The sequence below is a fragment of the Salvelinus fontinalis genome, chromosome 6 (genome assembly GCF_029448725.1).
Source record: "Salvelinus fontinalis isolate EN_2023a chromosome 6, ASM2944872v1, whole genome shotgun sequence".
In the NCBI taxonomy this organism is placed as follows: Eukaryota; Metazoa; Chordata; class Actinopteri; order Salmoniformes; family Salmonidae; genus Salvelinus; species Salvelinus fontinalis.
This window is the reverse complement of record NC_074670.1, coordinates 81312879-81338836: the sequence shown is the minus strand read 5'-3', so window position 1 is coordinate 81338836 and position 25958 is coordinate 81312879. Positions and strand designations below refer to the sequence as shown.

At 40.9% G+C, this 25958-nt stretch overlaps 1 protein-coding gene across 1 annotated transcript; it reads right to left on the bottom strand.

Moving 5' to 3' along the window:
* Positions 1-1165: 1165 nt before the first annotated feature.
* LOC129858528 (uncharacterized) lies at positions 1166-23786 on the bottom strand. The gene is made up of 11 exons (XM_055927832.1): positions 23719-23786; positions 22969-23082; positions 15626-15834; positions 12253-13276; positions 11699-12154; positions 9323-9422; positions 4620-4768; positions 4316-4428; positions 3563-3652; positions 2440-2562; positions 1166-1792 (listed from the first exon to the last, which is right to left on the bottom strand). Exons 1-11 carry the CDS (start codon positions 23777-23779, stop codon positions 1535-1537), a joined length of 2697 nt encoding a protein of 898 aa, XP_055783807.1. The 5' UTR covers positions 23780-23786; the 3' UTR covers positions 1166-1534.
* Between the last annotated feature and the right edge of the window lie 2172 nt (positions 23787-25958).

Genomic DNA, 25958 nt, shown 5'->3' with positions numbered 1-25958 from the left:
TATATTCTATATAGAGGTGGATATATTCTATCTAGAGGTGTATATATTCTATATAGAGGTGGATATATTCTATATAGAGGTGGATATATTCTATATAGAGGTGTATATATTCTATATAGAGGTGGATATATTCTATCTAGAGGTGGATATATTCTATATAGAGGTGGATATGTTATATCTAGAGGTGGATATATTCTATATAGAGGTGTATATATTCTATATAGAGGTGGATATATTCTATCTAGAGGTAGATATATTCTATCTAGAGGTGGATATATTCTATCTAGAGGTGGATATATTCTATATAGAGATGGATATATTCTATATAGAGGTGGATATATTTTATATTGAGGTGGATATATTCTATATAGAGGTAGATATATTCTATCTAGAGGTGTATATATTCTATATAGAGGTGGATATATTCTATATAGAGGTAGATATATTCTATATAGAGGTGGATATATTCTATCTAGAGGTAGATATATTCTATCTAGAGTTGGATATATTCTATACAGAGGTGGATATATTCTATATAGAGGTGGATATATTCTATATAGAGGTAGATGTATTCTATCTAGAGGTGTATATATTCTATCTAGAGGTGGATATATTCTATATAGAGGTGGATATATTCTATATAGAGGTGGATATATTCTATATAGAGGTGTATATATTCTATCTAGAGGTGTATATATTCTAGATAGAGGTAGATATATTCTATCTAGAGGTGTATATATTCTATCTAGAGGTGGATATATTCTATATAGAGGTGTATATATTCTATCTAGAGGTGGATATATTCTATATAGAGGTGGATATATTTTATATTGAGGTGGATATATTCTATCTAGAGGTGGATATATTCTATTTAGAGGTAGATATATTCTATCTAGAGATGTATATATTCTATCTAGAGGTGTATATATTCTATATAGAGGTGGATATATTATATAGAGGTGGATATATTCTATCTAGAGGTGGATATATTCTATATAGAGGTAGATATATTTTATATAGAGGTGGATATATTCTATCTAGAGGTGGATATATTCTATCTAGAGGTGGATATATTCTATATAGAGGTAGATATATTTTATATAGAGGTGGATATATTCTATATAGAGATGGGTGGGTATATAAACAAACATCTTTCTCACATGAATTTGTCGATGGCACAGGTGTCTTTAATATAACTCCATTACAGAGAACACATTATGTATGTGACAACTATCTGTCTCCATAGCAACTGTAAAGTTACAACCCGAATAGATAGTTAGAATGAACCCAATATTTACAAAAGACACTACTCTGTGACGAGAGAAAGTTCTGTAATAACTAAACAGCAGAGAAAGAGCCTTTTCCTTCAATATACATTTCAACATACGTAAATACTGTTTGTCTTAAAAATTCATTTCCTTGGTGAGTTGTGGTTATTCAGGGCACACCAACTCATTTCCAACCAGAAAATATGAAATCTAAAAATAAGAGAGTTTATGTTACACTTTCTACATGTTCTAAAGTAAGACAGTAACTACGAGTCTTCAGTAGTTGTCAGGACCCAGGGGCTGTAGCTTGGGGAGTCTGATGGAAGTGGTGAGGTGTCTATGTAGGCAGGAGACTGGGTGGCTGGTGGAACTGGAGAGGACTCTGGGGACTGTGTATTGTGTGGTTCTGTGTGTCTCTGAGGGTCTGTCAGGGTAGGGCCAGGCTCTGTGAGGTCTGATTCAAATCCAGGGTTTATCTGGCCAGGGGAGTGCCTTTTCTGGACGTCCTCAAAGATCTGAAGCACCTGGCAAACACACATAACAGAGGTGTTAGACATTATATATAGACAAGCATGCTCTCACACACACACACGCACGCACACACACACACACACACACACACACACACACACACACACACACACACACACACACACACACACACACACACACACACACACACACACACACACACACACACACACGCACACACACACGCACGCACGCACGCACGCACACACGCACGCACACACACACACACACACACACACACGACAAGTAAGCACAACCATAATATACTCTTGATTGCTGTCGTTCTGCACATTAGCCCACTCGCTGTGTGTGTGTGTGTGTGTGTGTGTGTGTGTGTGTGTGTGTGTGTGTGTGTGTGTGTGTGTGTGTGTGTGTGTGTGTGTGTGTGTGTGTGTGTGTGTGTGTGTGTGTGTGTGTCTTGTCATGTTAATGGTTGGTGTCAGATTTAAGGTTATTGTCATGCTAGTGTCTTGTTTACCTGAGACTTGGGGATGAGGCCCACTCTGAAGAATCCCTAAACCCTAACTCTAACCCTAGCCCTAACCTTAACCCTGTTTACCTGAGACTTGGGGATGAGGCCCACTCTGAAGAATCCCTAAACCCTAACTCTAACCCTAGCCCTAACCTTAACCCTGTTTACCTGAGACTTGGGGATGAGGCCCACTCTGAAGAATCCAATATGGCCGCTCTCTATCTTGGTGCAGTCGACCACAGTGGAGGCACTGTTCTCAGGGGACGGCCCATCACACAACACACCATCCACCTAGACAGACAGACAGACAGACAGACAGACAGACAGACAGACAGACAGACAGACAGACAGACAGACAGACAGACAGACATTGTTATCTGTGTCTCAGCTGGACCGTCAGAACTACAGTAATATTGATATCTGTGTCTCAGCTGGACCATCAGAATTACAGTAATATTGATATCTGTGTCTAAGCTGGACCGTCAGAACTACAGTAATATTGATATCTGTGTCTCAGCTGGACCGTCAGAACTACAGTAATAGTGATATCTGTGTCTCAGCTGGACCGTCAGAACTACAGTAATATTGATATCTGTGTCTAAGCTGGACCGTCAGAATTACAGTAATATTGATATCTGTGTCTAAGCTGGACGTCAGAACTACAGTAATATTGATATCTGGACCGTCAGAACTACAGTAATATTGATATCTGTGTCTCAGCTGGACCATCAGAATTACAGTAATATTGATATCTGTCTCAGCTGGACCGTCAGAATTACAGTAATATTGATATCTGTGTCTCAGCTGGACCGTCAGAATTACAGTAATATTGATATCTGTGTCTCAGCTGGACCGTCAGAATTACAGTAATATTGATATCTGTGTCTCAGCTGGACCGTCAGAATTACAGTAATATTGATATCTGTGTCTCAGCTGGACCGTCAGAATTACAGTAATATTGATATCTGTGTCTCAGCTGGACCATCAGAATTACAGTAATATTGATATCTGGACCATCAGAACTACAGTAATATTGATATCTGTGTCTCAGCTGGACCGTCAGAATTACAGTAATAGTGATATGTGTCTTTAAATAAATATATACATATTATTTTGAAAGAATAGCTGTCAAATAACTTGCATAAAGGAAGGGACCAGGCAATGTGGTCACAATGCGGTACAGTGGACCGATAACATACCATGTGTAGACATGCATGATCAGAATGTAAACAAGATCAGGACAAAAGATGTATGTTAGCGCCAGGTATAAACAAGGCTTAGGTGTGGGCACCTTGTCTCCCAGCTTGGCATACACCTGGTTGTGGTGTGTGGTGTCTGCTTCTCCTGTGGGGTTGGCTGACGTCACAGCGATGGGACCCACCTGCAGGGCAGAATAATGGGAAGTATCAGTTAAGATATACAGTGACCACAAACCCTGGTCCCTGAGTACTACAGAGGGAGAGCAGGCTTTTGTTACAGCCCAGCACTTGGTCTATGATATGATCTCACCCGGTTGATAAGTTAGCAGCTATAACACAGTCTGGGGTCCTGATATTTAAATTTTTTATTTTTTATTTTACCTTTATTTAACTAGGCAAGTCAGTTAATGAACAAATTCTTATGTTCAATGACGGTCTAGGAACAGTGGGTTAACTGCCTTGTTCAGGGGCAGAACGACAGATTTGTACCTTGTCAGCTCGGGGATTCGATCTTGCAACCTTTCGGTTACTAGTCCAACGCTCTAACCACTAGGCTACGTTGCCGCCCCTAGTGATGCACCTAGCGATAGAGATGCTCCGAGAGTTAGAGGTCAGAGGTTAGGGGTCAGCGGTTAGGGTTCGTACCAGGTTGATAAGATAAGTAGCTACCATACAGTCTGGGTTCCTGATAGCTGCTCTGAAGGTTAGAGGTCAGAGGTTAGGGGTCAGGGGTTAGGGTTCGTACCAGGTTGATAAGATAAGTAGCTACCACACAGTCTGGGTTCCTGATAGCTGCTCTAAAGGTTAGAGGTCAGAGGTTAGGGGTCAGGGGTTAGGGTTCGTACCAGGTTGATAAGATGAGTAGCTACTGCACAGTCTGGGTTCCTGATAGCGATGCTCTGAGGGGTTCCAATGTGTTTAGCTGATTCCCCCAGACCAAACATCTCCATCCACGGACCTGGTGGAAGAATACAGGACATACTCATTACAATAACTCAATTAAACTACATTACACACACACACGCACGCACGCACGCACGCACGCACGCACGCACGCACGCACACACACACACACACACACACACACACACACACACACACACACACACACACACACACACACACAGTGTTAATAGGTCCCCCACTAACCCCTGGGTATGACCATGCTGATAGAGGAGGGCCATGCAGCGCTCATGAAGTCCCAGAGCAGAGGAGACAGCAGGGATCTGACCGGTTCTAACTGGTTTATAGAGGAGACCCACAGAGACATGGGCCGGTCCTGGGCCTGCTGCTTACACCTACAGGGAGAGACAGGGAGAGACAGGGAGAGACAGGGAGAGAGGGAGAGAGGGAGAGAGGGAGAGAGGGAGAGACAGGGAGAATAGTTTATTCAGATGCTGCTTACACCTAGAGGGAGAGACAGGGAGAATAGTTTATTCAGATGCTGCTTACACCTCGAGGGAAAGACAGGTAGGGACAGGGAGAGAGGGAGAGACAGGGAGGGACAGGGAGAGAGGGAGAGACAGGGAGGGACAGGGAGAGAGGGAGAGACAGGGAGGGACAGGGAGAGAGGGAGAGACAGGGAAAGACAGAGAGAGAGGGAGAGGCAGGGAGAGACAGGGAGAGACAGGGAGAGACAGGGAGAGAGGGAGAGACAGGGAAAGACAGAGAGAGAGGGAGAGGCAGGGAGAGACAGCAGCTGTTGCTTCGTGAGGTACTGTGTCTCTAGCTGAAAATACATAATCTAAATGATTGATAGTAGGTACTCAGCAGTCAGAAAAGTATGCCGTATTTACTGATGAACGACTGCAGTAGCAGCAGCTCTATAGACATGAGATGAACGACTGCAGTAGCAGCAGCTCTATAGACATGAGATGAACGACTGCAGTAGCAGCAGCTCTATAGACATGAGATGAACGACTGCAGTAGCAGCAGCTCTATAGACATGAGATGAACGACTGCAGTAGCAGCAGCTCTATAGACATGAGATGAACGACTGCAGTAGCAGCAGCTCTATAGACATGAGATGAACGACTGCAGTAGCAGCAGCTCTATAGACATGAGATAACGACTGCAGTAGCAGCAGCTCTATAGACATGAGATGAACGACTGCAGTAGCAGCAGCTCTATAGACATGAGATGAACGACTGCAGTAGCAGCAGCTCTATAGACATGAGATGAACGACTGCAGTAGCAGCAGCTCTGTAGACATGAGATGACAACTGCAGTAGCAGCAGCTCTATAGACATGAGATGAACGACTGCAGTAGCAGCAGCTCTATAGACATGAGATGAACGACTGCAGTAGCAGCAGCTCTATAGACATGAGATGAACGACTGCAGTAGCAGCAGCTCTATAGACATGAGATGAACGACTGCAGTAGCAGCAGCTCTATAGACATGAGATGAACGACTGCAGTAGCAGCAGCTCTATAGACATGAGATGAACGACTGCAGTAGCAGCAGCTCTATAGACATGAGATAACAACTGCAGTAGCAGCAGCTCTATAGACATGAGATGAACGACTGCAGTAGCAGCAGCTCTATAGACATGAGATGAACGACTGCAGTAGCAGCAGCTCTATAGACATGAGATGAACGACTGCAGTAGCAGCAGCTCTATAGACATGAGATGAACGACTGCAGTAGCAGCAGCTCTATAGACATGAGATGAACGACTGCAGTAGCAGCAGCTCTATAGACATGAGATAACAACTGCAGTAGCAGCAGCTCTATAGACATGAGATAACAACTGCAGTAGCAGCAGCTCTATAGACATGAGATGAACGACTGCAGTAGCAGCAGCTCTATAGACATGAGATAACGACTGCAGTAGCAGCAGCTCTATAGACATGAGATAACGACTGCAGTAGCAGCAGCTCTATAGACATGAGATGAACGACTGCAGTAGCAGCAGCTCTATAGACATGAGATAACGACTGCAGTAGCAGCAGCTCTATAGACATGAGATAACGACTGCAGTAGCAGCAGCTCTATAGACATGAGATAACGACTGCAGTAGCAGCAGCTCTATAGACATGAGATAACGACTGCAGTAGCAGCAGCTCTATAGACATGAGATGAACGACTGCAGTAGGAGCAGCTCTATAGACATGAGATGATGACATGATAAAGATGATGAACAAATAAAGTCAGCAAATAAAACTACTGTAAAATACACAACTAAAATATATAATTACGGTAAACTAATGTAAAATACACGACTGAAATATTTAATTAAAGTAAACTAATGTAAAATACAAAACTAAAATATTTAATTAAAGTAAACTAATGTAAAATACACAACTGAAATATTTAATTAAAGCAAAGTAAAAATAATAAATAATAGGGGTTGGCTCAGCACTACTGTCTATAGGGGTTGGCTCAGCACTACTGTCTATAGGGGTTGGCTCAGCACTACTGTCTATAGGGGTTGGCTCAGCACTACTGTCTATATGGGTTGGCTCAGCACTACTGTCTATAGGGGTTGGCTCAGCACTACTGTCTATAGGGGTTGGCTCAGCACTACTGTCTATACCGGTTGGCTCAGCACTACTGTCTATAGGGGATGGCTCAGCACTACTGTCTATAGGGGTTGGCTCAGCACTACTGTCTATATGGGTTGGATCAGCACTACTGTCTATAGGGGTTGGCTCAGCACTACTGTCTCTAGGGGTTGGTTCAGCACTACTGTCTATAGGGGTTGGCTCAGCACTACTGTCTATAGGGGTTGGCTCAGCACTACTGTCTCTAGGGGTTGGCTCAGCACTACTGTCTATAGGGGTTGGCTCAGCACTACTGTCTATAGGGGTTGGCTCAGCACTACTGTCTATAGGGGTTGGCTCAGCACTACTGTCTATAGGGGTTGGCTCAGCACTACTGTCTATAGGGGTTGGCTCAGCACTACTGTCTATAGGGGTTGGCTCAGCACTACTGTCTATAGGGGTTGGATCAGCACTACTGTCTATAGGGGTTGGCTCAGCACTACTATCTATAGGGGTTGGCTCAGCACTACTGTCTATAGGGGTTGGCTCAGCACTACTGTCTATAGGGGTTGGATCAGCACTACTGTCTATAGGGGTTGGCTCAGCACTACTGTCTATAGGGGTTGGCTCAGCACTACTGTCTATAGGGGTTGGCTCAACACTACTGTCTATAGGGGTTGGCTCAGCACTACTGTCTATAGGGGTTGGCTCAGCACTACTGTTTATAGGGGTTGGCTCAGCACTACTGTCTATAGGGGTTGGCTCAGCACTACTGTCTATAGGGGTTGGATCAGCACTACTGTCCATAGGGGTTGGCTCAGCACTACTGTCTATAGGGGTTGGCTCAGCACTACTGTCTATAGGGGTTGGCTCAGCACTACTGTCTATAGGGGTTGGCTCAACACTACTGTCTATAGGGGTTGGCTCAGCACTACTGTCTATAGGGGTTGGATCAGCACTACTGTCTATAGGGGTTGGCTCAGCACTACTGTCCATAGGGGTTGGATCAGCACTACTGTCTATAGGGGTTGGCTCAGCACTACTGTCTATAGGGGTTGGCTCAGCACTACTGTCTATAGGGGTTGGCTCAGCACTACTGTCTATATGGGTTGGCTCAGCACTACTGTCTATAGGGGTTGGCTCAGCACTACTGTCTCTAGGGGTTGGCTCAGCACTACTGTCTATAGGGGTTGGCTCAGCACTACTGTCTATAGGGGTTGGCTCAGCACTACTGTCTATAGGGGTTGGCTCAGCACTACTGTCTATAGGGGTTGGCTCAGCACTACTGTCTATAAGGGTTGGCTCAGCACTACTGTCTATAGGGGTTGGCTCAGCACTACTGTCTATAGGGGTTGGCTCAGCACTACTGTCTATAGGGGTTGGCTCAGCACTACTGTCTATAGGGGTTGGCTCAGCACTACTGTCTATAGGGGTTGGCTCAGCACTACTGTCTATAGGGGTTGGATCAGCACTACTGTCCATAGGGGTTGGCTCAGCACTACTGTCTATAGGGGTTGGCTCAGCACTACTGTCTATAGGGGTTGGCTCAGCACTACTGTCTATAGGGGTTGGCTCAACACTACTGTCTATAGGGGTTGGCTCAGCACTACTGTCTATAGGGGTTGGATCAGCACTACTGTCTATAGGGGTTGGCTCAGCACTACTGTCCATAGGGGTTGGATCAGCACTACTGTCTATAGGGGTTGGCTCAGCACTACTGTCTATAGGGGTTGGCTCAGCACTACTGTCTATAGGGGTTGGCTCAGCACTACTGTCTATATGGGTTGGCTCAGCACTACTGTCTATAGGGGTTGGCTCAGCACTACTGTCTCTAGGGGTTGGCTCAGCACTACTGTCTATAGGGGTTGGCTCAGCACTACTGTCTATAGGGGTTGGCTCAGCACTACTGTCTATAGGGGTTGGCTCAGCACTACTGTCTATAGGGGTTGGCTCAGCACTACTGTCTATAGGGGTTGGCTCAGCACTACTGTCTATAGGGGTTGGATCAGCACTACTGTCTATAGGGGTTGGCTCAGCACTACTGTCCACAGGGGTTGGCTCAGCACTACTGTCCACAGGGGTTGGCTCAGCACTACTGTCTATAGGGGTTGGCTCAGCATTACTGTCTATAGGGGTTGGCTCAGCACTACTGTCTATAGGGGTTGGATCAGCACAACTGTCTATAGGGGTTGGCTCAGCACTACTGTCTATAGGGGTTGGCTCAGCACTACTGTCTATAGGGGTGACAAAGGGGTTGGAGAGGCAGCTGAAACATATCTGGGACCAGCCTAACACTATGAAGCATTGTGAATACAACATTTATACATCCAATGAGATGTATATGGGCCTAGTAAGCAGTGTAACTCACCTGTATGCCTTCTCCACAGCCTCAGGTCTGTTACAGGCTGCTACCAGCACATAGACCGTGTCAGTGGGCATCCCACATATACCCCCACTCTTCATGATCTCTGGAGACAGACAGAGACAGACTTAGGCTTCTGGTTACAGTATCGGGCTTCGTGTTACAGTATGAGAGAGAGAGAGAGAGAGAGAGAAAACCAAAATAATACCAAAATATACGCTTGCTTTATCGACTTCCAAAAAGCATTTGATTCTATTTGGCACACAGGACTGTTCTACAAAGTTATTGAAAGTGGTGTAGGGGGTAAAACATATGACATAATTAAATCAATGTATACTGGCAATACGTGCAGCATTAAAATTGGCAAGAAAAGAACAGAATTCTTTAACCAGGGGCGGGGCCTTCGTCAGGGTTGTAATCTGAGCCCTGCACTCTTCAATATTTACATCAACGAATTGGCCACTATTCTAGATAAATCCTCAGCCCCTGGTGTTAGTCTCCATAATTCAGAGGTTAAATGCCTACTCTTCGCAGATGACCTATGCCTGCTGTCACCCACAGCACATGGCCTACAGCAGAGCCTGGATCTGCTAGAGTAGTACTGCCAGACCTGGGCCCTGGCAGTAAACCCCAAAAAGACTAAAATAATGATTTTCCAGAGAAGATCCAGATCTCAGGGAATTAGACCAAAGTTCTCAATTGGTACAAAATATATAGAGTACTGCACACACTACAATTACTTAGGTTTAAAAATAAGCTCAACTGGACACCTTAATGAGGCAGTGAATGAACTGAGAGAGTAAGCACGCAGGGCATTCTACGCAATTAAAAAGCAAATTCAAATTGAAATACCTATTAAAATTTGGCTAAAACTAATTGAATATGTCATTGAACCAATTGCACTTTATGGCAGTGAGGTGTGGGGTCCACTTGCAAAACAAGATTTCATCAAATGGGACAAACATCCCATTGAAACCCTGCATGCAGAGTTCTGTAAGATTCTCCTACATGTCCAGAGGAAAACTACAAACAATGCATACAGGGCAGAATTAGGCAAATATCCACTAATAATAAAAACTCAAAAAAGAGCAATTAAGTTTTGGAAACATCTAAAATACAGTGACCCCCTCTCATATCACTACCAAGCCCTGCAATACCAAGAGCTGAGCAAAGAAAAGAGTCCCCTCATCCAGCTGGTCCTGGGGCTGAGTTCACAAACCTGTTCTACTAACACACTGAAGCCTCAGGACCAGAACATCCATCAAAACAAAACTACATTGCTTATTGGGAAACACAAGCACAAGCACAGAGCAAAATGCAGTGCTATCTGGCCCTAAATCGACAGTACACCGTGGCTAACTATTTGACTATGGTTACTGATCAAAACCTTAGAAAAACCTTGACAAAGTACAGGCTCAGTGAGCACAGCCTTGCCATTGAGAAGGGTAGACACAGGAAAACCTGGCTCCCTGTAGAGGAAAGGCTGTGCAACCACTGCACAACAGCAGAACCTGAGACGGAGCTGCATTTCCTGACAAAATGTCAAAAATATAAAACAATTAGAGAGTGTCATTTCCCCAAATTTGAAACTCTTATTCAAGGTTTCAAAGACCTCTCTGATGAGGATAGGCTACCCGTCCTGTTGGGGGAGGACGCAGAGAGCTGTGGGTTGGCAGCGCACTACATTGCTGCCTGCCATAAGTTGAGGGACAGTGTCTGACAGACCAATCAACCTGCACATGTACTCTACTGTATGTTTATTGTTATTGTTGAATGTATGGTTATTTTGACACTTAGTTATTGTTGTTACTGTTGTCCCGTTGACCATTTTGATTCTCATTTTTATATTGTAAATAAGCTTTGGCAATATGTACATTGTTACGTCATGCCAATAAAGCAAATTGAATTGAATTGAATTGAGAGAGAGAGAGAGACAGAGAGAGAGAGAGAGAGAGAGAGAGAGAGAGAGAGAGAGAGACAGAGAGAAAGAGAGAGAGAGACAGAGAGAGAGAGAGAGAGAGAGAGAGAGAGACAGAGAGAAAGAGAGAGACAGAAAGAGAGAGAGAGAGAGAGAGAGAGAGAGACAGAGAGAGAGAGAGAGAGAGAGAGAGAGAGAGAGAGAGAGAGCGAGAGAGAGAGAGAGAGAGAGAGAGAGAGAGAGAGAGAGACAGAGAGAGAGAGAGAGAGACAGAGAGAGAGAGAGAGAGAGACACAGAGAGAGAGAGAGAGACAGAGAGAGAGAGACAGAGAGAGAGAGAGAGAGAGAGAGAGAGACACAGAGAGACAGAGAGAGAGTGAGAACCCTCTGGTCTAAAGCAGTACACTATTAAGGGAATAGGGTGCCATTTGGGACAGACCCCAGGTTAGTTGCCTCCCTCTTACCTGCTATCTGGTGAACAGCGGTGGCCTTGCGTGCCGGGACATGTGGACAGACGTCCCGTCCTCCTCCTCCATCACCGCTCAGCCTAACCAGGGCCCTTCCCAGGGGCAACTGGGGTGTCAGGAAGGTCATGTTGAACAGACCAGACAGGAAGCAGTAGAAAGACACCAGGCCGAACACGATAGACACGCCGATATCGTACCCATAAGGCAGTGCTCCGACGGCGTCCAGCAGAAAGGAGATGATAATGAGGTGAAAGGTCGCGGCGTAGAGGAACCAGGCTACGTTCAGGAACAGAGCTCCTACCGTCACCAGACTGTTGAACAACAGGAAGCTGATGATGCCGACCGCTACGCTGAAGCCTCGGGTGTCCCCGTAGAGACCGCCGTACCGCGTCAGCCCCCAGATGGACCACATGACACCGTACAGGATGAATGCTGTGCTCTCCAGTGTCTTACCTACGGTACCGGAAATGAACACGATGAACACGTGTTGGATAATCACACGTACAGAACAACTATTGAATTGTAACCTGTTAATAATGCTTGGGTCTTACCTCGGGAGAAGGCTACAGAGCCGACCAGCAACTGTAGGATGCCCCCAGCCACCACAGCCCACGGCAACACCAGCACAACCAGCGGATCCCGCTCCTCCACGGACGACGTGATGGAGAAGGCAGCGAGCACGGAGCAGGCGTGGCCTAACACCTCGGCGTCAGCATACCTGGAGTAGCCCAGGTAAGGGTCGTGGAGCTGTCTGTCACGGGGGCGGAGCGTCAGGTTGCTGATACGCATCACCATGGCCTTGAACACGCCCTCCCCCGTAGGGATCCTATTGGCTGACGTGTTGTAGGAGGTGACCAGTAGCATCACAGCTGACACGACAAAGATGGCCGCCTGTACGCCCTGCGCCCCGGCCTGGAAGGACAGGGATGGCTGGGCGGCGAGGGCGATGGTATACGCTACGAAGAACAGCTGATACAGACCCTCAGCTAGACTCTTCTGACAACTGAACAGAGCCAGGATGAAGAACAGAACGGAGAAGACAACGGGGAAGGGAACTGGAGAGGAGGGGTGGATGGAGAAGGAGGGAGCTGTGAGGAGAGCGCTGTAGCCCTCAGTGAAGTGTAAGATGGAGGTGAAGCCATAGAAGGTGGCTGTCAGAGAGTCCATGGCCCTGTAGGAGAGGACACACACCCCCAGCTGGAATACAGCAGCCGTCCACAGCCAGGGGACGTGACCCGCGGAGAGCTGTGGAACCACGGCCAGTAGAGGGCAGGCTAACACACTGGCAGACAGGAGGTTCATCACCAGGCCTACAGGCACCACGTCGTTACAGTCCTCTGGACCCCTGGACCCCTGGCCCTCAGCCTTCCTCTTCCTCAGCCGTGTCCCAGGAGCCTCCACTCTACCCCGGGTGATGAAGGAGAGCAGGCGGCCACAGCCGAAGTACGCCCCCACCAGAGCGACCAGCAGGTAGCAGGCGGCGGTGGCAGACTGGCCGAAGCCCGGAGAAGAGAGACCGGCGATTTGGTGCCCACAGGCCAGACTGATAGAGAGGGTGATGATAAAGAAGACCACCTACAGTACAACGATACAATACAACAATAAGATACAACAATAAGATACAATACAACAATACAATACAACAATACAATACAACAATAAGATACAATACAACAATACAATACAACAATACAATACTACAATAAGATACAATACAACGATACAATATAACAATACAATACTACAATAAGATACAATACAACAATACAATACAACAATAACATACAACAATAAGATACAATACAACAATAAGATACAATACAACGATACAATATAACAATAAGATACAATACAACAATACAACAATAAGATACAATACAACAATACAATACAACAATACAACAATACAATACAACAATAAGATACAATACAACAATACAATACAACAATACAATACAATACAACAATACAATACAACAATAAGATACAATACAACAATACAATACAACAATAAGATACAATACAACAATACAATACAACAATACAATACAACAATAAGATACAATACAACAATACAATACAACAATAAGATACAATACAACAATACAATACAACAATACAACAATACAACAATACAATACAACAATAAGATACAATACAACAATAAGATACAATACAACAATACAATACAACAATACAATACAATACAACAATACAACAATAAGATACAATACAACAATACAATACAACAATAAGATACAATACAACGATACAATATAACAATAAGATACAATACAACAATACAATACAACAATACAACAATAAGATACAATACAACGATACAATACAACAATACAACAATAAGATACAATACAACAATACAATATAACAATAAGATACAATACAACAATACAATACAACAATACAACAATAAGATACAATACAACGATACAATATAACAATAAGATACAATACAACAATACAATACAACAATACAACAATAAGATACAATACAACAATACAATACAACAATACAATACAACAATAAGATACAATACAACAATACAACAATACAACAATACAATACAACAATATGATACAATACAACAATACAATACAACAATAAGATACAATATAACAATACAATACAACAATACAATACAACAATACAATACAACAATAAGATACAATACAACAATACAATATAACAATACAACAATAAGATACAATACAACAATGCGATACAACGATACAATACAACAATAAGGTACAACAATACAATACTACAATAAGATACAATACAACAATACAATACTACAATAAGATACAATACAACAATACAATACAACAATAAGATACAATACAATACAACAATAAGATACAATACAACAATACAATACAACAATACAATACAACAATACGATACAATACAACAATAAGGTACAACAATACGATACAATACAACGATACAATACAACAATAAGGTACAACAATACGATACAATACAACAATACAATACAACAATGCAATACAACAATACAATACAACAATACAATACAACAATACAATACAACAATAAGATACAATACAACAATACAATACAACAATAAGGTACAACAATACGATACAATACAACAATACATCATTACAATACAACAATAAGATACAATACAACAATACAATACAACAATAAGATACAATACAACAATAAGTTACTATACAACAATAAGTTACTATACAACAATAAGCTACTAGACAACAATACAATACAACAATACAATACAACAATAAGATACAATACAACAATACAATACAACAATACAATACAACAATATGATACAATACAACAATAAGTTACTATACAACAATAAGTTACTATACAACAATAAGCTACTAGACAACAATACAGCATTGCAATATAACAATTCAGTACAATGTAAAAATACAATACAACAATACAAAACATTATTACAGTGAATAACAAACGTTTTACTTTGCTTAAGGTTGCCAAATTCCAGTAACTTTCCCAAAAATGTCCAAGTTTACAGTAATCCTGGTTGGAAGATTCCTGGAATTACAAGTTTACAGTAATCCTGGTTGGAAAGATTCCTGGAATTACAAGTTTACAGTAATCCTGGTTGGAAGATTCCTGGAATTACAAGTTTACAGTAATCCTGGTTGGAAGATTCCTGGAATTACAAGTTTACAGTAATCCTGGTTGGAAGATTCCTGGAATTACAGGTTTACAGTAATCCTGGTTGAAAGATTCCTGGAATTACAGGTTTACAGTAATCCTGGTTGGAAGATTCCTGGAATTACAAGGGCATAACCCTTCAAACAGGATTTCTGGAAAACCATGGAGTTTTTGGAAAGTTACCAGAATTGTTGAACCCTACCTCCCCCCAGAGAGCACACATTACACACCTCTCTCTGGAACAGCGAGACTATAGCCAGGATGAGGAGGGCCAGGGTGAAGGCTGCAAGACCAGGGACCAGAGAGGTCCTCAGCTCTGTGGCCCCCAGCACCCGCTCCCCAACCAGCAGGTAGATCAGGCCGGATCCACCCCAAAGGGCCGACACTGTCAGACACACACTGGAGAACAAATGGGACTGGGACAAGCTGCGTCGCACACCTGGTGGGAGGGAGGGAGGGAGGGAGGGAGGGAGGGAGGGAGGGAGGGAAAAAATATTTGTTTATGTCTAGCTGAAACAGTAGATATGCTACCAGAGTAGGGTTATTATGAGTAATAAACAGTAGGTAGGGTTATTATGAGTAATAAACAGTAGGTAGGGTACCAGAGTAGGGTTATTATGAGTAATAAACAGTAGATAAGGTACCAGAGTAGGGTTATTATGAGTAATAAACAGTAGGTAGGGTACCAGAGTAGGGTTATTATGAGTAATAAACAGTAGGTAGGGTACCAGAGTAGGGTTATTATGAGTAATAAACAGTAGGTAGTCTACCAGAGTAGGGTTATCATGAGTAATAAACAGTAGGTAGGGTACCAGAGTAGGGTTATTATGAGTAATAAACAGTAGATAGGGTACCAGAGTAGGGTTATTATGAGTAATAAACAGTAGATAGGGTACCAGAGTAGGGTTATTATGAGTAATAAACAGTAGATAGGGTTATTATGAGTAATAAACAGTAGGTAGTCTACCAGAGTAGGGTTATTATGAGTAATAAACAGTAGGTAGACTACCAGAGTAGGGTTATTATGAGTAATAAACAGTAGGTAGTCTACCAGAGTAGGGTTATTATGAGTAATAAACAGTAGGTAGGGTACCAGAGTAGGGTTATTATGAGTAATAAACAGTAGGTAGTCTACCAGAGTAGGGTTATTATGAGTAATAAACAGTAGGTAGGGTACCAGAGTAGGGTTATTATGAGTAATAAACAGTAGGTAGTCTACCAGAGTAGGGTTATTATGAGTAATAAACAGTAGGTAGTCTACCAGAGTAGGGTTATTATGAGTAATAAACAGTAGATAAGGTACCAGAGTAGGGTTATCATGAGTAATAAACAGTAGGTAGTCTGCCAGAGTAGGGTTATTATGAGTAATAAACAGTAGATAAGGTACCAGAGTAGGGTTATTATGAGTAATAAACAGTAGGTAGGGTACCAGAGTAGGGTTATTATGAGTAATAAACAGTAGGTAGTCTACCAGAGTAGGGTTATTATGAGTAATAAACAGTAGGTAGGGTACCAGAGTAGGGTTATTATGAGTAATAAACAGTAGATAGGGTACCAGAGTAGGGTTATTATGAGTAATAAACAGTAGATAGGGTACCAGAGTAGGGTTATTATGAGTAATAAACAGTAGATAGGGTTATTATGAGTAATAAACAGTAGATAGGGTTATTATGAGTAATAAACAGTAGGTAGACTACCAGAGTAGGGTTATTATGAGTAATAAACAGTAGGTAGTCTACCAGAGTAGGGTTATTATGAGTAATAAACAGTAGATAAGGTACCAGAGTAGGGTTATCATGAGTAATAAACAGTAGGTAGTCTGCCAGAGTAGGGTTATTATGAGTAATAAACAGTAGATAAGGTACCAGAGTAGGGTTATTATGAGTAATAAACAGTAGGTAGTCTACCAGAGTAGGGTTATTATGAGTAATAAACAGTAGATAAGGTACCAGAGTAGGGTTATTATGAGTAATAAACAGTAGATAGGGTACCAGAGTAGGGTTATTATGAGTAATAAACAGTAGATAAGGTACCAGAGTAGGGTTATTATGAGTAATAAACAGTAGGTAGGGTTATTATGAGTAATAAACAGTAGGTAGGGTACCAGAGTAGGGTTATTATGAGTAATAAACAGTAGATAAGGTACCAGAGTAGGGTTATTATGAGTAATAAACAGTAGGTAGACTACCAGAGTAGGGTTATTATGAGTAATAAACAGTAGGTAGGGTACCAGAGTAGGGTTATTATGAGTAATAAACAGTAGGTAGACTACCAGAGTAGGGTTATTATGAGTAATAAACAGTAGGTAGTCTACCAGAGTAGGGTTATTATGAGTAATAAACAGTAGGTAGGGTACCAGAGTAGGGTTATTATGAGTAATAAACAGTAGGTAGGGTACCAGAGTAGGGTTATTATGAGTAATAAACAGTAGGTAGTCTACCAGAGTAGGGTTATCATGAGTAATAAACAGTAGGTAGGGTACCAGAGTAGGGTTATTATGAGTAATAAACAGTAGGTAGGGTACCAGAGTAGGGTTATTATGAGTAATAAACAGTAGGTAGTCTACCAGAGTAGGGTTATTATGAGTAATAAACAGTAGGTAGGGTTATTATGAGTAATAAACAGTAGGTAGGGTACCAGAGTAGGGTTATTATGAGTAATAAACAGTAGATAAGGTACCAGAGTAGGGTTATTATGAGTAATAAACAGTAGGTAGGGTACCAGAGTAGGGTTATTATGAGTAATAAACAGTAGGTAGGGTACCAGAGTAGGGTTATTATGAGTAATAAACAGTAGGTAGTCTACCAGAGTAGGGTTATCATGAGTAATAAACAGTAGGTAGGGTACCAGAGTAGGGTTATTATGAGTAATAAACAGTAGATAGGGTACCAGAGTAGGGTTATTATGAGTAATAAACAGTAGATAGGGTACCAGAGTAGGGTTATTATGAGTAATAAACAGTAGATAGGGTTATTATGAGTAATAAACAGTAGGTAGTCTACCAGAGTAGGGTTATTATGAGTAATAAACAGTAGGTAGACTACCAGAGTAGGGTTATTATGAGTAATAAACAGTAGGTAGTCTACCAGAGTAGGGTTATTATGAGTAATAAACAGTAGGTAGGGTACCAGAGTAGGGTTATTATGAGTAATAAACAGTAGGTAGTCTACCAGAGTAGGGTTATTATGAGTAATAAACAGTAGGTAGGGTACCAGAGTAGGGTTATTATGAGTAATAAACAGTAGGTAGTCTACCAGAGTAGGGTTATTATGAGTAATAAACAGTAGGTAGTCTACCAGAGTAGGGTTATTATGAGTAATAAACAGTAGATAAGGTACCAGAGTAGGGTTATCATGAGAAATAAACAGTAGGTAGTCTGCCAGAGTAGGGTTATTATGAGTAATAAACAGTAGATAAGGTACCAGAGTAGGGTTATTATGAGTAATAAACAGTAGGTAGGGTACCAGAGTAGGGTTATTATGAGTAATAAACAGTAGGTAGTCTACCAGAGTAGGGTTATTATGAGTAATAAACAGTAGGTAGGGTACCAGAGTAGGGTTATTATGAGTAATAAACAGTAGATAGGGTACCAGAGTAGGGTTATTATGAGTAATAAACAGTAGATAGGGTACCAGAGTAGGGTTATTATGAGTAATAAACAGTAGATAGGGTTATTATGAGTAATAAACAGTAGATAGGGTTATTATGAGTAATAAACAGTAGGTAGACTACCAGAGTAGGGTTATTATGAGTAATAAACAGTAGGTAGTCTACCAGAGTAGGGTTATTATGAGTAATAAACAGTAGATAAGGTACCAGAGTAGGGTTATCATGAGTAATAAACAGTAGGTAGTCTGCCAGAGTAGGGTTATTATGAGTAATAAACAGTAGATAAGGTACCAGAGTAGGGTTATTATGAGTAATAAACAGTAGGTAGTCTACCAGAGTAGGGTTATTATGAGTAATAAACAGTAGATAAGGTACCAGAGTAGGGTTATTATGAGTAATAAACAGTAGATAGGGTACCAGAGTAGGGTTATTATGAGTAATAAACAGTAGATAAGGTACCAGAGTAGGGTTATTATGAGTAATAAACAGTAGGTAGGGTTATTATGAGTAATAAACAGTAGGTAGGGTACCAGAGTAGGGTTATTATGAGTAATAAACAGTAGATAAGGTACCAGAGTAGGGTTATTATGAGTAATAAACAGTAGGTAGACTACCAGAGTAGGGTTATTATGAGTAATAAACAGTAGGTAGGGTACCAGAGTAGGGTTATTATGAGTAATAAACAGTAGGTAGACTACCAGAGTAGGGTTATTATGAGTAATAAACAGTAGGTAGTCTACCAGAGTAGGGTTATTATGAGTAATAAACAGTAGGTAGGGTACCAGAGTAGGGTTATTATGAGTAATAAACAGTAGGTAGGGTACCAGAGTAGGGTTATTATGAGTAATAAACAGTAGGTAGTCTACCAGAGTAGGGTTATCATGAGTAATAAACAGTAGGTAGGGTACCAGAGTAGGGTTATTATGAGTAATAAACAGTAGGTAGGGTACCAGAGTAGGGTTATTATGAGTAATAAACAGTAGGTAGTCTACCAGAGTAGGGTTATTATGAGTAATAAACAGTAGGTAGACTACCAGAGTAGGGTTATTATGAGTAATAAACAGTAGGTAGGGTACCAGAGTAGGGTTATTATGAGTAATAAACAGTAGGTAGTCTACCAGAGTAGGGTTATTATGAGTAATAAACAGTAGGTAGGGTACCAGAGTAGGGTTATTATGAGTAATAAACAGTAGGTAGTCTACCAGAGTAGGGTTATTATGAGTAATAAACAGTAGGTAGGGTACCAGAGTAGGGTTATTATGAGTAATAAACAGTAGATAGTCTACCAGAGTAGGGTTATTATGAGTAATAAACAGTAGGTAGGGTACCAGAGTAGGGTTATTATGAGTAATAAACAGTAGGTAGTCTACCAGAGTAGGGTTATTATGAGTAATAAACAGTAGGTAGACTACCAGAGTAGGGTTATTATGAGTAATAAACAGTAGGTAGTCTACCAGAGTAGGGTTATTATGAGTAATAAACAGTAGGTAGGGTACCAGAGTAGGGTTATTATGAGTAATAAACAGTAGGTAGTCTACCAGAGTAGGGTTATTATGAGTAATAAACAGTAGGTAGGGTACCAGAGTAGGGTTATTATGAGTAATAAACAGTAGGTAGGGTACCAGAGTAGGGTTATTATGAGTAATAAACAGTAGGTAGTCTACCAGAGTAGGGTTATTATGAGTAATAAACAGTAGGTAGGGTACCAGAGTAGGGTTATTATGAGTAATAAACAGTAGATAGGGTACCAGAGTAGGGTTATTATGAGTAATAAACAGTAGATAGGGTTATTATGAGTAATAAACAGTAGATAGGGTTATTATGAGTAATAAACAGTAGGTAGACTACCAGAGTAGGGTTATTATGAGTAATAAACAGTAGGTAGTCTACCAGAGTAGGGTTATTATGAGTAATAAACAGTAGATAAGGTACCAGAGTAGGGTTATCATGAGTAATAAACAGTAGGTAGTCTGCCAGAGTAGGGTTATTATGAGTAATAAACAGTAGATAAGGTACCAGAGTAGGGTTATTATGAGTAATAAACAGTAGGTAGTCTACCAGAGTAGGGTTATTATGAGTAATAAACAGTAGATAAGGTACCAGAGTAGGGTTATTATGAGTAATAAACAGTAGATAGGGTACCAGAGTAGGGTTATTATGAGTAATAAACAGTAGATAAGGTACCAGAGTAGGGTTATTATGAGTAATAAACAGTGGGTAGGGTTATTATGAGTAATAAACAGTAGGTAGGGTACCAGAGTAGGGTTATTATGAGTAATAAACAGTAGATAAGGTACCAGAGTAGGGTTATTATGAGTAATAAACAGTAGGTAGACTACCAGAGTAGGGTTATTATGAGTAATAAACAGTAGGTAGGGTACCAGAGTAGGGTTATTATGAGTAATAAACAGTAGGTAGACTACCAGAGTAGGGTTATTATGAGTAATAAACAGTAGGTAGTCTACCAGAGTAGGGTTATTATGAGTAATAAACAGTAGGTAGGGTACCAGAGTAGGGTTATTATGAGTAATAAACAGTAGGTAGGGTACCAGAGTAGGGTTATTATGAGTAATAAACAGTAGGTAGTCTACCAGAGTAGGGTTATTATGAGTAATAAACAGTAGGTAGGGTACCAGAGTAGGGTTATTATGAGTAATAAACAGTAGGTAGTCTACCAGAGTAGGGTTATTATGAGTAATAAACAGTAGGTAGGGTACCAGAGTAGGGTTATTATGAGTAATAAACAGTAGATAAGGTACCAGAGTAGGGTTATTATGAGTAATAAACAGTAGATAGGGTACCAGAGTAGGGTTATTATGAGTAATAAACAGTAGATAAGGTACCAGAGTAGGGTTATTATGAGTAATAAACAGTAGGTAGGGTTATTATGAGTAATAAACAGTAGGTAGGGTACCAGAGTAGGGTTATTATGAGTAATAAACAGTAGATAAGGTACCAGAGTAGGGTTATTATGAGTAATAAACAGTAGGTAGACTACCAGAGTAGGGTTATTATGAGTAATAAACAGTAGGTAGGGTACCAGAGTAGGGTTATTATGAGTAATAAACAGTAGGTAGACTACCAGAGTAGGGTTATTATGAGTAATAAACAGTAGGTAGTCTACCAGAGTAGGGTTATTATGAGTAATAAACAGTAGGTAGGGTACCAGAGTAGGGTTATTATGAGTAATAAACAGTAGGTAGGGTACCAGAGTAGGGTTATTATGAGTAATAAACAGTAGGTAGTCTACCAGAGTAGGGTTATCATGAGTAATAAACAGTAGGTAGGGTACCAGAGTAGGGTTATTATGAGTAATAAACAGTAGGTAGGGTACCAGAGTAGGGTTATTATGAGTAATAAACAGTAGGTAGTCTACCAGAGTAGGGTTATTATGAGTAATAAACAGTAGGTAGACTACCAGAGTAGGGTTATTATGAGTAATAAACAGTAGGTAGGGTACCAGAGTAGGGTTATTATGAGTAATAAACAGTAGGTAGTCTACCAGAGTAGGGTTATTATGAGTAATAAACAGTAGGTAGGGTACCAGAGTAGGGTTATTATGAGTAATAAACAGTAGGTAGTCTACCAGAGTAGGGTTATTATGAGTAATAAACAGTAGGTAGGGTACCAGAGTAGGGTTATTATGAGTAATAAACAGTAGATAGTCTACCAGAGTAGGGTTATTATGAGTAATAAACAGTAGGTAGGGTACCAGAGTAGGGTTATTATGAGTAATAAACAGTAGGTGGTCTACCAGAGTAGGGTTATTATGAGTAATAAACAGTAGGTAGTCTACCAGAGTAGGGTTATTATGAGTAATAAACAGTAGGTAGGGTACCAGAGTAGGGTTATTATGAGTAATAAACAGTAGGTGGTCTACCAGAGTAGGGTTATTATGAGTAATAAACAGTAGGTAGACTACCAGAGTAGGGTTATTATGAGTAATAAACAGTAGATAGGGTACCAGAGTAGGCCAAGAGGGCAGCGATGATCAACAGCAGCACCCCCAGTGCAGTATGGGGGATGAGGGATTTTTCAGGAGAGCTGCCATAGTTATTCACCAGCAGCAGTAGAGAACCTGCAGGGTTCAACAACAACAGGTCAGAAGACATCAGGCTTCAGACCACAAACTCACACAAGAAAACATTGTTTGAGAAGAAGCCATGAACACAGCTCCATATCCGCCCTCTACTGGCCAAGTGTCTGTACTGCAACTTGACCGATGTGCCCGACCACTCTCCCTCACATCTCATGAAGTCTATTCTGAGAAACAGCCTGCGTTCATGTACAACATAACACATATAATATAAACCTTCTCACACATTTTAAGTGATCACAATATTTTATATGAGACCTATAAAGATAATCAAAATAAAGAGAAAATAAGATAACGCCATAAAAAAAAAATCCCCACTCCTTTTTGGATCTAATATATTCGAGTGGGACCTTTGAATATACATTTCGATATAAAAGAAGTGGGAGCTTTAAAGTGTTGTCATCTTATTTACACTTACTTTTGATTATCTTGATTATTATTATATGATTATGATTAACAATGCAAAGTATTGTTTTTTTAATCAACTTCTCATTGCTTCATAAACTCAATAATACATGTATTTTTACAATATATTTAAATCGCAATACACGGCTAATTCGTTAGAAGGTTTTGGACTATATAAAAAGTAGAACCGATCAGATCTAAACGTTCACTCACCGCCGGAGATCCCGAGGATGCCCACGGAGAAATGAAGCGACTCTGACTCGAACTCAGCCATCACCGGAGTGTCTAATGCACGCGCCACGGAGCGCTCTGAGGTTATAAATACTGTCCCGGGATCTTACGTCATTCTCTCTACACGGTTAGAGGATATGGCGTGGTGATTCACCCAAGTGACGCTTCTGATACCTCTCACCAAGTCACCCAACCTCTTCCTAGAGCCTTAAAATACAGCCATTAATTAACATGGACTGTCAATGGAGACACGTTTTTTTCTAAGGGGTTCAAATATGGAAGGCCAAAAGGTTCAAATCGTCTTAACACTTGTAATTATCATATTTCACTTGCTTTTTTCAAGTGTCAAATGTCATTTTTTGAAGATGTGATTTTTTCACCTGTCCAGTGTGTGTTTACAGGTGATTAGAATGCTTGTTATGGTCATTTTTACACACGTTCATTACACCTGTTCAGTGTTCATTACACCTGTTCAGTGTTCATTACACCTGTTTAGTGTTCTTTACACCTGTTCAGTATTCATTACACCTGTTTAGTGTTCATTACACCTGTTCAGTATTCATTACACCTGTTCAGTGTTCATTACACCTGTTTAGTGTTCATTACACCTGTTTAGTGTTCATTACACCTGTTTAGTGTTCATTACACCTGTTCAGTGTCCATTACACCTGTTTAGTGTTCATTACACCTGTTCAGTGTTCATTACACCTGTTTAGTGTTCATTACACCTGTTTAGTGTTCATTACACCTGTTTAGTGTTCATTACACCTGTTCAGTGTTCATTACACCTGTTCAGTGTTCATTACACCTGTTCAGTGTTCATTACACCTGTTCAGTGTTCGTTACACCTGTTCAGTGTTCATTACACCTGTTTAGTGTTCATTACACCTGTTCAGTGTTCATTACACCTGTTCAGTGTCCATTACACCTGTTCAGTGTTCATTACACCTGTTTAGTGTCCATTACACCTGTTCAGTGTTCATTACACCTGTTCAGTGTTCATTACACCTGTTCAGTGTTCATTACACCTGTTCAGTGTTCATTACACCTGTTTAGTGTTCATTACACCTGTTCAGTGTTCATTACACCTGTTCAGTGTTCATTACACCTGTTCAGTGTTCATTCCACCTGTTTAGTGTTCATTAGACCTGTTTAGTGTTCATTACACCTGTTTAGTGTTCATTACACCTGTTTAGTGTTCATTACACCTGTTTAGTGTTCATTACACCTGTTCAGTGTTCATTACACCTGTTCAGTGTTCATTACACCTGTTTAGTGTTCATTACACCTGTTTAGTGTTCATTACAGACGTTCATTACACCTGTTCAGTGTTCATTACACCTGTTTAGTGTTCATTACACCTGTTCAGTGTTCATTACACCTGTTCAGTGTTCATTACACCTGTTCAGTGTTCATTACACCTGTTTAGTGTTCATTACACCTGTTCAGTGTTCATTACACCTGTTTAGTGTTCATTACACCTGTTCAGTGTTCATTACACCTGTTTAGTGTCCATTACACCTGTTTAGTGTTCATTACACCTGTTTAGTGTTCATTACACCTGTTCAGTGTTCATTACACCTGTTTAGTGTTCATTACACCTGTTTAGTGTTCATTACACCTGTTCAGTGTTCATTACACCTGTTTAGTGTTCATTACACCTGTTCAGTGTTCATTACACCTGTTTAGTGTTCATTACACACGTTCATTACACCTGTTTAGTGTTCATTACACCTGTTCAGTGTTCATTACACCTGTTTAGTGTTCATTACACCTGTTTAGTGTTCATTACACCTGTTCAGTGTTCATTACACCTGTTTAGTGTCCATTACACCTGTTTAGTGTCCATTACACCTGTTCAGTGTTCATTACACCTGTTTAGTGTTCATTACACACGTTCATTACACCTGTTCAGTGTTCATTACACCTGTTTAGTGTTCATTACACCTGTTCAGTGTTCATTACACCTGTTTAGTGTTCATTACACCTGTTTAGTGTTCATTACACCTGTTTAGTGTTCATTACACCTGTTTAGTGTCCATTACACCTGTTTAGTGTTCATTACACCTGTTTAGTGTTCATTACACCTGTTTAGTGTTCATTACACCTGTTTAGTGTTCATTACACACGTTCATTACACCTGTTCAGTGTTCATTACACCTGTTTAGTGTTCATTACACACGTTCATTACACCTGTTCAGTGTTCATTACACCTGTTCAGT

Bases quoted from the DNA above. Each gene is read 5' to 3' on its own strand.
- LOC129858528 (XM_055927832.1), bottom strand. From the start codon at position 23,779: ATGGCTGAGTTCGAGTCAGAGTCGCTTCATTTCTCCGTGGGCATCCTC. The intron at 4,769-9,322 runs GTGAGTTACACT...CTCTCCCTGTAG, and splicing joins GCTGTGGAGAAGGCATACAG to GTGTAAGCAGCAGGCCCAGG. The intron at 3,653-4,315 runs GTACGAACCCTA...TCTGCCCTGCAG, and splicing joins CTACTCATCTTATCAACCTG to GTGGGTCCCATCGCTGTGAC.